A 14518-nucleotide genomic window follows, 5' to 3' on the forward strand; every position below is an offset into this window, starting at 1 on the left:
TCACCACAATGACCAAATCGTAGATTATTAATATATATATATGTGTGAAAAATGAGGAAGAGACAGGAAAATTTTCACTCATCATATAACGACGGGATTCAAGCTGTTCAGAATTAATTAACAAACGTTCGAGCCACCGATACCTGCATGAAACTGTCACAAGGCAAATTAGTTTAATTAAAGAGTTAAAAAGCGTTCGTATTAACGAGCACAAGGATTTGTTAAACTTGTATTTTTAAGATGTTTATGGTATTCTGTCTTTTAGAAATGTTTTCTATCCGTATAAAGGCAAAATATTTGACTAGCTGATGATAAAGACGAACCATACAGACGTGTTTGGACTTAATAGACTTAAACAAAAGTAATTTGTTGGTAACCTAGAGGTTAAAGTTTACGAAACACACGCTCGCGATCTACATGACACCATCTACTAAAATACCGGTAGAACCTCTGCTGTGGTTGATGATGGAGGAGCCGCGAGGTGGAGGATGCGGGTGCCGCCCACAGGTTGGTGCTGCAGACACTGTAGCCTTGTCAGCCAATCAATACATGGGGCTGACTCCTTGTCGCCAGGCTCGGGTGTGTAACTAGCCACCCGACATCTCTACCACCGCGATTCATATCTTGCTACTCTTCGGAACCAGTTTGTTTTGGATTCTACTCAAGTAATTACAAAAAAGAATTGAGTGCTAGAGTGTGCCGTGTTACAAATATCTTGTAAACTGAGCTTCGTAAGACCTCTTTGGAATGTAGTTACTCCACTTTTCGGCATTGTTCACATTTTTGACAACAAAAATGCGTCTGCGTGTCCAAGGAGGTTTTTTTTCTTACCTTGGAGACAAGTGACAAATGATCATGCGCCGAGCGGAGTGAATCTTGTTCAAGAGTTTTTTCTCTTCGTCAGTGTCGTGTGATCTTCTCTTTGATTTAGTGTTTCAAGACAAACACTGTTCTTTCCTATAGTGTGAGTCTTATTTGCCAGGAAGGGAAAAGTTCTCATCTCATTGGCATGGCGTTCTCATGTCTTTTGGAAGGAATCTTTATCCTCCAAGTCTTCTGTCTGAATCTGTCTACGAGCAAGCGAGGTGAGGATGATGTTTTATTTTCTTTGTCGCCTCATCATTCTTCAGACACCTGGAGTCATGAAAGTGAGCAGACGTGTACATCTTTCTTTCTTAATTTACATGTAATCACTTTTATGTATCCTTATAGAGTGGAATTCTTTGCCATTTATTTGCTTTTCAAAAATAATTGATGATGAAGATTTAGCTGACACACACACACCAGTTGGAAATACTTGCCGTACTTATCGCAGGGTTCTTATAAATTTTAATTTATTTTTCGTTAGAACATATATTGATTGTAGTAGTGACAGAATGAGAGACAAAAGGTTGAGATGAGACAAATAGGCACATGTACAATATATCCATTAACTTGCGTCTCTTGATCAATTAGCTAATTATCAACTTAATTTAATAATCACGAGTAGGCATAAGTTATTGATAAAATCCTGTGAAATCAAACAGCAACAGTTTTTTTAATTTTCACATACCTCACTATATATATATATAACTTTTCTCGATATTTTCGTTCTATTTTATATTCATGGAAAAATAACTCTTCCTTCTCACAGTAATACTATATTTCAAACTGAGTAGCACCGCTAATGATCTGTCTAGATAGTAGAAATGAATCTTTCTCTTCAAGCTTCATCAATCATTACAAAGAATGGAACTTTCTAGAATATTTGAACAAAACAGGCGAGAGTGTTGCTATTTTTCTTTCCCAATATCAATTTTATGACAGACGGCAACAGATGCATCATAACTAGAAATTCAGGTTTCCTCAAGTAAAGTAGGCCGCTTGTTTTGTTTGTTTGTTCTTGTTCTGTTTGTTTGTTTGTTTGTTTTTGTTTGTTTTCATGTACAGGATCGTGCCTGTTGGAAAGACATATGGTGTGCCTGTATATGATGGTTGCTAGTTTAATAAATAAGTGATTTAGTTGTTTTTACGACAGTACATGGTTTTGCCATTAACATGATCTTTTACTTTGTAAAGACTTGACAGAGGAAACATAATTGGCAGGACTCGGATAAAGTACAAACAGCCAAATCACTGCATACTCAGTAAACTTTAATTTTGCAAGGATCAGATATCTAATTCATCTTTTCTTGTGAATGAATGAACGTCAAGTTGATCTGCACTTACCTATAAATATAAATTATCACTTCAAAGTAACAATATTTAAGTATTTGTTGGCTCCATTGCACTAAGGATTCCCTCTTACTGTTGTAGACAACGATGTTATCAGTCAGTCCTTTCAGTTATTGTCCCTTGACTGGTCCTAGTCGTTGTAACGTGACCCCCACCAAAAAAAAAAAACAAAAAACCAAAAAAAAACCAAACAAACAAAAAAAAACAAAAAACAAAAAAAATCATCCGTAGCACCCCTTACATTGCGATAGTTATCTTACAGAAAGAAGTCAAGTATAACACTCAAACAGAACTTGTTTCACCTTCAGCTATACGTTATAGAAGTTCTCCCAAGATGATTTCTGAATGTCTATTTATTTAGCCAAGTTAAACCCATGTTTAACCACGCTTATTTATATACACCGTCGTTTACCGCCGGCTGTTGGCGGTGAGAGCAAACATAAAATCGTTGATCTTCAAATAACACGACTGTCGGACAAACGTCACGAAAATAGATCGACACCACTTCTGGTGTCCTTGGGGACATCCGCTCCTCCAGAGTCTGTAATTGAGGTGAAGACGTGTGGCATCGTCTCGTGCCTCTGGCTGAAACCCTTCACAGACGTACAAAATAATCAGCTTCTCCTTCCAGATTTGATATCTCTGGTAACGAATAATCCGATGGGTGATTTCGAGACTAATCCAGTGTTAAAACCTCTCAACAACATTATAGTATCATCTATGTGTTTTTTTTTTTGGCAGTGTCTCTGGTTTCGATGAATCTGCCAAATAATACAACACATAAAAAATTTCAGGAAGTGACCGATAAAGAATAGAAAGACTGGAGGGGTACAAAGAGACAGAGAGGACAAACACACACTAGAATGCGCACATTAACACACACATAAGTGATTAACACGTACACACACATTGAACTGAAACACTCATCCACACTATGAAAACTAAAATTTATTTTTCTGCAAACATACAATTTTTGGTTTATGTGTGTGTGTAGGCATGTGCTTATCTATCCTTGTCTATCCTTGCCAATAAATAACATATTGTTGTTGTCCTCTTCCTCCTTTGTCTCCTCCAATTTTTCAAAATTTCTCTTCCTCTTCATATTCGTCAAATTTTTCATCGTTTCCCTCATTTTCCTCTCTAAAGCTTTTTTCCCGCTCTCAAATCGCTTCCCCTCTCAACCCACCCACGCTCAACCCAGAACACTTAATTACTTTTTTCATTGGCTCAAGTAGGAAAAAAGTGTGAAGCACCTGACGTAAACAGCGGAAAGTGTGGCCTTTCGGTTATTTATCTCACGGAAATCCCCGCGCTCTTCTCTCGTGTCAAACAGAAGACTTCAGACTTTTCGGTTCGATAAACACTGGGAGCCAAAGTTTCACGTGGAGAGGTGGAGTCACTACTTCATGACTACACTTCTCTATGTCTTTGCTAATGTTTTGAGCTAGCCAGCCAGCTTTGTTTTAGCTGAGTGTTACCTCGTTAACCATCAAGTTCTCTCTCTCTATACACAGAGAAGTCTGTAAACATTAGTCCCGATTGCTCGTATGTTCCTCTGATCTCATCTTTCCATGTCTTAGTAAATCAGCCAACAGGCATGTTAACGCCCAACCAAACAAACAAATAAACAAATAAAAGAACGAACAAAAGAACAAAAATAAATAACTAAACAAATCAAGCAATAAATGAATAAACAAACAAATAGATGAACAAAGCAATGAACGAACAAATGACTTCAGCATGCGATAAACGGTCACTGACTTTCGAAGCTAAAATGTAAAACATCCTCGCTTAAAAAAAATACTAGACTTCATTTAAAGTTTAGCGTGTCTAGTGCCTACGTGGCAGGAAATGATTGACTTTGCGTTTCCCAATGTCCTCCTGTCTGTGTCCTCAGTGCCGGTGGAGATGTCCCACGAGAAACGCCTCATTCGGGACCTAATCCGCGACTACAAGAGCCTGGGCATCATGGGGCGGCCGGTGAAGGATCAGAACGACACCATCACCATCTCCTACGGCTTGTCGTTGATCCAGATCATGGATCTCGATGAAAGGAACCAAATCCTGACGACAAACGTCTGGGCTACTTACGTGAGTCTAGTGTGGCGCTGGCCACCGTCTCTCCCGAACATAATAAGACCGGGGCTTATAATAATCTTTGCTTATAAAGAGGTATTAAGATTTATTTTCAGGGGTATCTCTTATATTCTTTATGTACAAAAATCTACATTTATTTTAATACAGTCATGCCATCTTTTTCTAAATATCGTCATAACTGTTCAAACCCTGATTTCCGGGTTGAATTTCTTGTGACTCCATTTCCCGTTGAATTATTGCCCATTATGAACTATGCATTTATTTAAAGTATGAACCTACTAATAATATTAGTTTATTTAAATAATATAATTACTTTAAATACAATACGTCAGCGAAATCTGTCTCTGGCTGACTGTCTTAACTAAAGTTTATATTTGGGGTAGCACTTATTTTTTAAAAAAACATGGTAACAACGAAACTAGAGGTTTAGTACCTATGGTAGGGATTGATATAATTTTTTGGTAGTTCATAGAGATTATGCTATTCTTTCTTTATATGTGTATATCTTAAGTTAGCGTTTTGTGCATATATTTAATAAAATTTTCATTTATTTAATTGTATTGGATATAAACATGTTTATTTTGCTTACTGTCTAGATTCAAACACTGGGGAAAGATGATCTATTAATTCAGCTTTCAATGTTCTGAAGAATCTAAATACTATTAAATGCATCGTTCCGATGTAGTTTCTCTTTACTATATCAGGGCAATCAATGAGAGCTCGTCTTGTATTGGTTCATCCAGATGATTAACCTAGGCTCTTTTGCCTCCCTTTACAGGCAGCCGGATAATAAACCCTGCATGGCTTCTGTTATTGTCGGTTGATGTATTGGTCTAGAAAGTCATCAAATTATCATCAGTTGCAGGCAGTAAACAGCGGGAGAGGAGGACACCCTCCCTCGTACACACGGCAAACTCGATGTTTTGTTGGCTTTAGAGTCTCTTAAATGCTAACGATCCTCTTGTGATGATATGTTTGCTGGCTTCTGCTGGCGTGAGAGAAAGTCAGTCGTTAGATGAAGTCCAAAGGTGGTGTCTTTACTTGCACAATGCATCTAAAATTTCTCGTATCAAGAACACGAAACATCATGTGTAATGTTGCGTCAAAACACAGAAACCACATTTGCGACTCTCAAAAAACACGAAACCGAATTGTAAGGGTTGCTTTAAAAACAGAAAACTACATTTGTAACGATGTAAAGAACACTAACAGCATGTGTCTTGTTACTCAGAAACATAGAAGCCACTTTTACGACTTTCAAAGTGCAAGAAACATCATCTATAATATTATCCCGAAACATAATAAACTACATCTATGACGATGTGTGTGATATAATATCTGTCACATCAAGCAACATCTATAACAAAACAATAATTTTAACATTATGCAAAGAACACGACACAACATTGGTAACCTAGTCTAAAGAACATGAAACATGATCGGCAACACTGAGATAACACCGGATAACTCTCTTTCGCCTTCATGACAATACCAGGGAATTCTCTCCCCTTCTTGCCTTTCTACATTTTGTTGCGGTTTCCATGCAGCATATTGAAAACTTGTGTACTCTGTCGAACACTAATTGTATTGGTAACATTTGCAGTCAGGCAAGGGTGTTAAAAACTGTCAGATTAGCAATAAACAAAATTAACTCTTAGTAACCCTACCTCTTGCTTCGTCTAATACCACGAGGGTCAGCTCTAAACAAACATGGCTTCTTGTCAACCAAGCTCTTTTCCCTGCCATTTAACTTTGCCAATTATTTTCTTCACGTAAGAATTGCACAATGACTGCAAGTCTGGATAAGGAGATGTTTGGGTTAGTCAGTTAAAGATATTCAGCAGTTATTATTAATTACAAAGCATGCTTACGTAACGCAGAATTCCAGGACACCTCAAGCCATCCAAGCTTTACATTATACTATTTACATTAAACATATTGTAACATGTTTTCAGACGACCCAGTAACAGCCATCGTGTTGACCCGAAGACGCATCCGCCGAGGTATTTAGCAACGGGAAAATGCAATAAACCTAAAAAAGCCAACGGGCCGTAACATTGAAAGATCGAATCTTGGCTTTGCACTGCGGCTCGTAAATGACATTTGAACTCTCGGGTGTAAAATGTATTTTCTGCTGTATAAAAAGAGCGACGGCTAAAGGTTATACTGCAAGATGGTTATATCACTTGATTCTTTGTTGGACATCGTGATTGTGACTCTTTGTAAGACTAAGCAGACAGACGATACTGAAAATTCTCCTATTCTTTTTCTCTTTCGCCTAAAGTGCTTAGCCAACGCGAATTTTACAGACAGACAAAATTGAAGAATTAATGAGTACAAATAAGAAATAAAGGAAAGAAAAAAAGTAATACTATAGTAATCGAGACAGTAAAAAAATTTGATGAATTAAAAACACACTTTAAGAAATAAATCTTTGTTGCAATAAAAAAAGAAATACTATAGAAAAATAGATGCATGAAAGTTGAAAAAAGACGTGAGCAAATGGGACAAATGTATTGTGGATTTCCAACAAGACATTGAAAATAAAAAAAAACAATTGCAAAAATGTTCTTCTCCTCTATGTCTATTCCTATGTCTGCAGAATTGGAACGATATGTATCTTCGCTGGAACTTGGAGGAATATGGCAACATCACCACAGTGAGGGTTCCAAACGAGGACATCTGGAAACCGGACATCAAACTGTACAACTAGTGAGGGCTGCGTCTCTTTTTCTTGGCTTTTAAAACCTTATTTTTAAGGTTGAGTCTAATTCTTTAGTTCTGGTCTTTAAAGTTTTTTAAAACTATATTTGTTCTAGTCTTAAAAATACTACATAGGCTTGAAAACATAATTGCATAGACTTTACATTGAACTCACTCATTCACTTTTAGTACAGTTATCGTTTTTTCTCATGATGATTTTTCTAACATTTTTCGTTTGAATTTCTTTTACACAAACAGAACAAAGAGAAGAAAACGCAATGTTATAAATAGTTTATAAAATTCCTGTAACATTTCTTGTGAAGCAGTGCAACATCCCCAGAAGCCTTTTAAAAAAATCACGATTCAGTACTCATCAAGTAAAACCCTAAAAATGTCTCTAGCATTCCTTGAGATTCTCTAATTGTCAACGTCATCATAATTCTTTTTCTAATAATGAATCGATCTGTGTCACAGGCAAGTTCTTTCGGCTTTCTATTACTGTTTTTGTTTGTTTGTTTGTTTGTTTGTTTGCATGGGGCACTTTGTTGTTTTTTCGGAAATACACAACGCTTAATGTTAATACAAACTTTTTACAGATTCTCTTCCAAAATAATCGATTAAATTGTTAATTAGTTTTATTTGTGCCACGTGATCGTTAGAACCTCTCATCAGTACAGCCTGCTACCTTTTCTGCTAACCTTTTTCGGTTAACACAAATCTTTGCTTATTAACTTTAAACCCTTAAAAATGTACACATCATGTTTTCCTTTATAAAATTCTAGGATATGCAGGAGCTTGCCCATCTCCAGTCCTTGCAAATTACAAAAAAAAAAAAATCCCGCTTAATTACCGTTGTTAGAAGAAAAGGAAATGTGGAAAGGGAGATAATGATATTGAGAGATTGAACGGGTACAAATAAAAAAAATTGTGAGAACAAAGAAAAATGGAACGAAGGGGAAAAAAGTAAGAAAAAAAAAAAAACCGCAAGGCACGGAAGGGGGTGGGGAGAGAGAGAGAGGGAAAGAGATACCATTAGTTTTTCAATTTCCGGTGACTGAGCAGTCCTTTCATGTTAGCTCCTATTCGGAAATATTCTGCGGAGACAAATCGCCTTGACGTGTTCGCCATGAAACTCAGAACCGCGAAAGTTCCAGAAAAAACGACGATAAGTCAAAAGTGATAGTTAAGCTTGATTGAAAATTATAAGATCAGATGATCCGATGTTTTGGCTTTTAAAAGAGAATGTTAACAGGGATATTTGCAACACTCTTAAAAAACAAATCTTTGCATAAAAAGTCATCTAGAAGTTGTACGATGTTGCGGAAATTTTTTCTACCGAATTCTGATGGAAGTTAATTTTTTGGTGCAATTTCCTCCTTATGCTCTTTTAATATAAACACATTATTAGTTTTCTGTTTCTCTTAGAAATCAGTGCTTAATACCGAAAATTAGCAATCTTTCCTATTTGACAAAAAGAATGCTTAATCAACAGAGTGGAATAACATAGAATCTCCGTGGTCGAAAGTAAGGAATAAATCTCGAGAAACCAAAGAGAGATGTTGGTAAATTACAATTAACTGTATGACTGAACCGCTGAGTCATATGTTGTCTTATTACTATCTCCGATATTTAACCTATTGTTAACGAATAAAAAAAAGTAATATGCACATTTCGATGAAAAAAGTGATAAAAGTCTGGGCATGCAGCTTGAAGCGAGATTAGCGTGATTGTGCGGTGTACACGTCCAAAATATTCCTGAAAATTCTTATCACGCACTGTCTCTCTCTGTTCCTAATATCGTAAATTTTTTTTTCTCTTTTAGCAGGACTTGACACTTTCTATGCCCAACCGAGCTTTTTGTAGTTCACAATGCGGCTGCCCATGGGTTTTGCCGACAATTAATGCAGCTCAGCTTCAGCATAATCGCGAAAAAGCAGGAAATTGGCCAAAAAAGTTTTTTTCAACTCGTCCGTGATAATGAATGCCTTTGGGGTTTATTTTGGTAGCTTTTGTACGTAGCTATGCTTCTAAGATAACTTTTTGTGCTGTCTTTATGTTCCCCTGCACTGTGGGGGAAAATTTTGTACAAGGTCTGTGACTTTATTGTGAAGATCAAAACTACTACAAGTAGTTTCGACACAGTTTTCTTTTCCCTTGTTATGTTTGTTTGCTTTGTTGTCATTTATCCTATTTCGTTCCCTTCCATTTTCTTTTCTTTTCTGATTTGACTCTTTGACTTTCCTGCCCCCATTTTCCCCAGCGCCGACACGAGGTTGAACGAGCTGCGCGACGCTCAGTGTGTGGTGTCGCATGACGGCGGGGTGGTGTGGATCCCACAAGCCATCTTCAAGTCCTCTTGCTCCATCGACATCACGCACTTCCCTTTCGACGTGCAGACCTGCCACCTCAAGTTTGGTTCGTGGACGTACGACGGTTCCAAGCTGGACCTGCAGTTCCTGTACGGGCCGTACTTTGAGCTCAACGACTACATCCGCAGCAACGAGTGGGACATCGTGGACTCCAGCGCCAAGCGCAACGTCAAGTACTACCCTTGTTGCCCGGAGCCCTACGTTGACCTCGTCTTCAACCTCAAGATGCGGCGAAAGGTGGCCTTCTACAACTACATCCTCATCCTGCCTTGCGTCCTCCTGTCCTCGCTCACCTTGGTGCTCTTCTGGCTGCCGCCTGAGTCGCCAGCTAAGATGCAGCTTGGTAACGTGATCTTTCCACTGAACGAGCCGGGCTTTCTCCCTTTATCTCGCAATTTCTCTCCTCTAATTATGTCATCACTTTAGTTATGTGTATATGTTTGATTTATATACCTATATAGCTTTAAAATGTTATAAAAATACTTTTACTGAGAGTAATCATGTCTTTCAAGATAAATATTTACAATTATTTTAATAAACCCTTAAAAACTTGAAAAAATCTTTATCTAGCTTGGGAATTTTCACGTTGAAAAACTTAAAGCTGCTAAACAAGTTTTTTTAATAGTTTAAACTCTTTCTTTTACATGAACATTTTTGTGGCGTTTTTTGTGCTACTTTTACTGCTGGCGGAGTCGACACCACCAGCAGCCTCCAGCATCCCACTCATTGGTAGGGCTGTGTGGAAATACTTCTGATAATTTTCTCTCGCATGCGTTTGAAAAAAAAAAATGATTCATGCATTTTAGTGAACTTGTGTGTAAGATTTCCAAGTAGCAGTTCCTATTCGCAGATCATACTTCGTGTTTGCATAACAATGGTCTTGTCAATACACCGCTGTCGCCCTTTATCCCGTTATCTAGTTATCTATCTATGAGTGTAATTATTTATCTATCTATGAGTACGCTTTGAGGGATGGAAAGAGAAAGGTCTAGAGCAGAGGTGGGCAATTAATTTTCCCAAGGGGCCACATGAGAAATTGGGATGGTTTTAGAGGGCCGGACTAATATAGTTAACTCAGTTTTACCCAATACTGTATGTATAGTACATATACTATCCTTCGCCAGCGGGCGGGCCGGTCAGAGACAGGAGGAGGGCCGGATCCGGCCCGCGGGCCGGCCTTTGCCCAGGTCTGGTCTAGAGACTGGCAACCCAAGGTTTGTGACCTCTGACGTCCATCTTCTTAACCGTTAATCGTGACGTCACGGCGGGAAGAAGTTCCTCTTTTTGTGTATTATAAGCACTACGAGTGCTCGTAGTCGCGTCCTAAGAAACATTGACTCGCTTTTTCCAAGGCTGTCTTCAGACGCCAAGACAGAAAGACTTCGCGATTACTTTCCTTTGTTTCCTCGAGTGTTTCTCTCCCAGTCCAGGCTGGCAGCGTGAGGACTCTTGTCTTGACACTCAGTCACATGCCCAGGCCTCTTTACCCGACACTCACAGTCTGGCAAAGACCACTGATGAGGCATCGGCCCACCTGCTGCAGCCGTCGAGTAGCGTTTAAGGGACAAGTGCGGATAAAGAAGATAAAGAAGCAGAAAATTGGAAGAAAGGAAAAGAGAAAGCGAAAAGGAATAAAGGAGAGAGAAGTAGTATACGACGGTTTCGTGGACCATACTGCGCTAGGACTCGGTAGACGAGGAGAAAAGGAATCTGCGCTTGAGATGATGAAGATAACGTTAAACCACCTGAGCTATCGTGGGTCCTCATTTGCGTGTTATTGTCTCCAGCTAGCAAAGTACAGTAAAAGTGACGGGGAGAAGAAAAAAATGGGAGGATAGATAAATGAAGACCTTGCTAGCAAGGAGCTAATTTTATTGGAGAGAAAGGAAGAGAGAACAAATATCTACGTATATATTTTTATTTGCTGTATGTTCACGTTAATGCGCAAAAGTGTCTCGCGCTCCTCCCCCACCCACACACAACTTATACCCGCATGCGACTATAAAAACTCTTTCTTTTTCTCTTTCTCTCTCTCTGACATACACACATACACACACACGTGCACATACAAACACATCGAGTCAACGGCATAGACAAGAGGTAGAAGCATCTGACCAAGATGTACTTTTCACTGACGTCACATCTGTAACAGGTGCCTACTACTGCCTCAACATGGTGCTCATCACCTTGTCCACCCTACTGTCTGTCGTGGTGGTAAACCTCTACTTCCACGGCTCCCGCACCAACGTACCAAGACTCTTCAAAAAGGTGAGCACCAATCACTGACTACGTGCGCGTGTGAATGTGCACTTCGAAGCACTTGTGTGTTCTTCGGTGGTGTGTAGGTCAATGGTTTACTATTTAATAACTAACAAATTGTATATACAATGTATTACAATGTTGATTAGATCCTCAACTCAATATCTGTAGTAGAACTGTTTCTCGCTTGGCAGGATCTGTTTTTAACAATCACATTCAAGGCAGAAATTTAGAAAGAAGTGTTGCCCGAGTGAAACAATGATACTTCAACTCACACATCTTCGAAACCTATGTGGTTTGGATGTGGCTGATGCTGCTGAGCAGTACCGCTTTATGTAACCAGTGATAGTGTGTTGTGGTTGTTCCATATTGCTGTCTCATATGATTATTTATTTGCTTACCCCTTGATATGTGTAGCCTGTAATAATCTATGTGTTGTTGTTGTTGTTGTTGTTGTTGTTGTTGTTGTTGTTATAGTGAGTGAACGGTACTTTTCACAGTGCCACCTGTGGTTTGAATGTGTTGCTTGTGGTTTTCAGATCATGGTGGACGTCTTCGCCTACGTCTTCTGCATGCGGGCCCAGCTCATTAGCCCTAAGGAGGCTGCTGCTGCCAACAGCGCCACCGTGTACGCCACAAACGCACGTGACAGACGACTCGCGGATATCAAGTACGACCGGGTAGGCATGAGCGAACAGCAAGGCGACACCCAGCGGCAGTACGCCACCACGAACGGCAACCCTGGCATCCCTTCCGTCAGCGAGAGTGATGTCCCACCGGAAGTGATGAGTAACCTCCTCCCTCAGTTCTTCAGCCTGGAGTGGGAGGTGAAGGAGATCCGCAGACATTTGAAATGCATCGCGGAACGCATGGCTGATAAAGAAGAAGGGGAGAAAAAAGCCAGGGAATGGAAGGTGGTGGCCCTCGTGCTTGACAGGCTGTTCTTCTTCCTCTATCTGGCCGTCCTCGTCGTCTCCGCCTTCACACTTTTCGAAACGAGGCTGCTGCAATCAGAGGCAGTTAACGACGGCCTAGGACAGACGTGATTATGGCGATCTTCTTGGCGCATCATATTCTGTTTTTTCTCTCTATCTCGGATTTTAAAACTGTTTCGTGGAATCACAATATTCATCTAACTGTGAGGCGCCCAGTTTCTAACATGGAACAGAACAATCGTGCCAGAGAAAATACGGATGTATTTATGACAACCTCTTAAGTTTAAATGTTGAAACATGGCTACCAACACTGGTAATACAGAACTCTTTGTGAAAAGGCAACAGAGCTCGGAGTTTGATTTCAGAGTGCGCACTTAAATAGATACATTACACTATAAATGTTGAGACAGACTCCTGAGGTGTTAATAGTATGGATGACACATTTGCTTGTCTTAATATTTTAATCGGCAATATGAGATGGTCACCATCAGTGACGTAGTAAAGCAGTTTATCGTAATGCAGCGCCGTCTACTGGGACCTGCTGTAAAGGGAAGACGAGAGTCTTTTGTCAATGGCGAGACAAACGCTCTGGACCTTGTGAAATCTTTTGTCGAGGAGTGTATAAATGTGTCACACACGTTCATGTTAGATATCTACACGTTACATTAGCAAAACAACATACGTACACACACGTTGCTACACCGACAAGTACGTGAAGTCGCACATACACATGCAAGCAAACTCGCAGACACACACTCTTCGCTCTATCAAAATGGATATTAGTGTTTTATATTATCAACTACATGTACTTGAATTTTCCAACATTTCACGAAAAACTTAGAGATTTTACTCTACCTTTTATTGTACGATCCGTTCTATTTACTTCATTTTCTCTGTGTAACATCAGTGTTTTGCTGCTGTTTGAGAGAAGCTGCAAGATATCCAGTCACGAAATCACAGGTAAGTTATAGACCTAAACTAGTAGACTCTTCTCGCAAACCAAAATGTAACTTCGTTAAGTCACCGTAAACAGCTTACCATTCGTAATGCCATACAAACCAGAATGGAACACTGACATATTTTCTCTTAAGTTCTAAAATCAAAACTAAAGCAGTTCTAAAACAACAACAACAACAACAACAACAACAACAAAAAACATACAACGTTAACAGCGTTTAAAAAAAATTGAAACACTGGCACGGCATGCCAAATACTGAAACAGTATCACCAATTAACTTCAATATGGCAGACAGTCTGCTTTAAGCAAAGTCAGTCAGGCACTATCACCTGGTTTCAGAAAAATGGTGAAAACGGATTTATTTATTAATGTCGCTGTCTCACGCTGTTTCAAACAACTTTACAGATGTAAAATTCCTTGTAAATATATGACAATTAAAAAAATTCAACATGACTACGGTTAACAGATGGCACCATTTTTATTACTTAAACTAACAGAAGTTATTCACTTTTATGCATCAGCACTTACCTAATGCTATCTGCCTTGCTGTTTTCTGTTTCATAGTCTCTCCTATTCAATTGCTTCTTTCTTTGTTTCTCCACAAACTGTCCTTTTACTCACTCAGCACAAGCTTCAGATTTCCACCTCACGCACTGTGTTGAAGAGGTTGCCCTTTGTTTGAGAGATGAAGACCTTAATATGTAGCCTAGCGAGTCCTGTAATGAAGGAACTCTATGATGACCACACGGGTACCCCTGTGATTGTCTTCACGGTATGGCCTGTGATTACTATAATGGTGTAGCCCTGTAATTACTTTAAGTCATGAACAACCACTGTAAAAACCACGCAGGTCTGCAAGCAAGACCCACAAAACCATATTTTCACACTGAACTAACCTGGCAGACCCATTTCTCAACAATATATATATATACGGAGAAACGAGAGAAAACTACAATATTCCTAATCTTATCTCCGAGTTTCTA

General features: G+C 39.2%; 1 protein-coding gene across 4 annotated transcripts in view; it reads left to right on the forward strand.

Annotated features, from left to right (window-relative positions):
- Positions 1–12873, forward strand: part of LOC112573544 (acetylcholine receptor subunit alpha-like) — a 54266-nt gene extending 41393 nt beyond the window's left edge. For 2 of the 4 annotated variants that reach the window (XM_025254033.1, XM_025254043.1), the window contains 6 exons: positions 4112–4305; positions 6914–7023; positions 9275–9727; positions 10027–10112; positions 11536–11651; positions 12182–12873. In XM_025254033.1, the coding sequence (XP_025109818.1) occupies positions 4112–4305; positions 6914–7023; positions 9275–9727; positions 10027–10112; positions 11536–11651; positions 12182–12688 (1466 nt within the window). In that variant the 3' untranslated portion in view covers positions 12689–12873. Of the gene's footprint in view, positions 1–486; positions 1149–4111; positions 4306–6913; positions 7024–9274; positions 9728–10026; positions 10113–11535; positions 11652–12181 lie in introns of those variants that run through there. The other 2 variants (XM_025254023.1, XM_025254037.1) reach the window with 2 other exon arrangements.
- Positions 12874–14518: the final 1645 nt, after the last annotated feature.

Source organism: Pomacea canaliculata, linkage group LG1 (assembly GCF_003073045.1).
Source record: "Pomacea canaliculata isolate SZHN2017 linkage group LG1, ASM307304v1, whole genome shotgun sequence".
Classification (NCBI taxonomy): domain Eukaryota; kingdom Metazoa; phylum Mollusca; class Gastropoda; order Architaenioglossa; family Ampullariidae; genus Pomacea; species Pomacea canaliculata.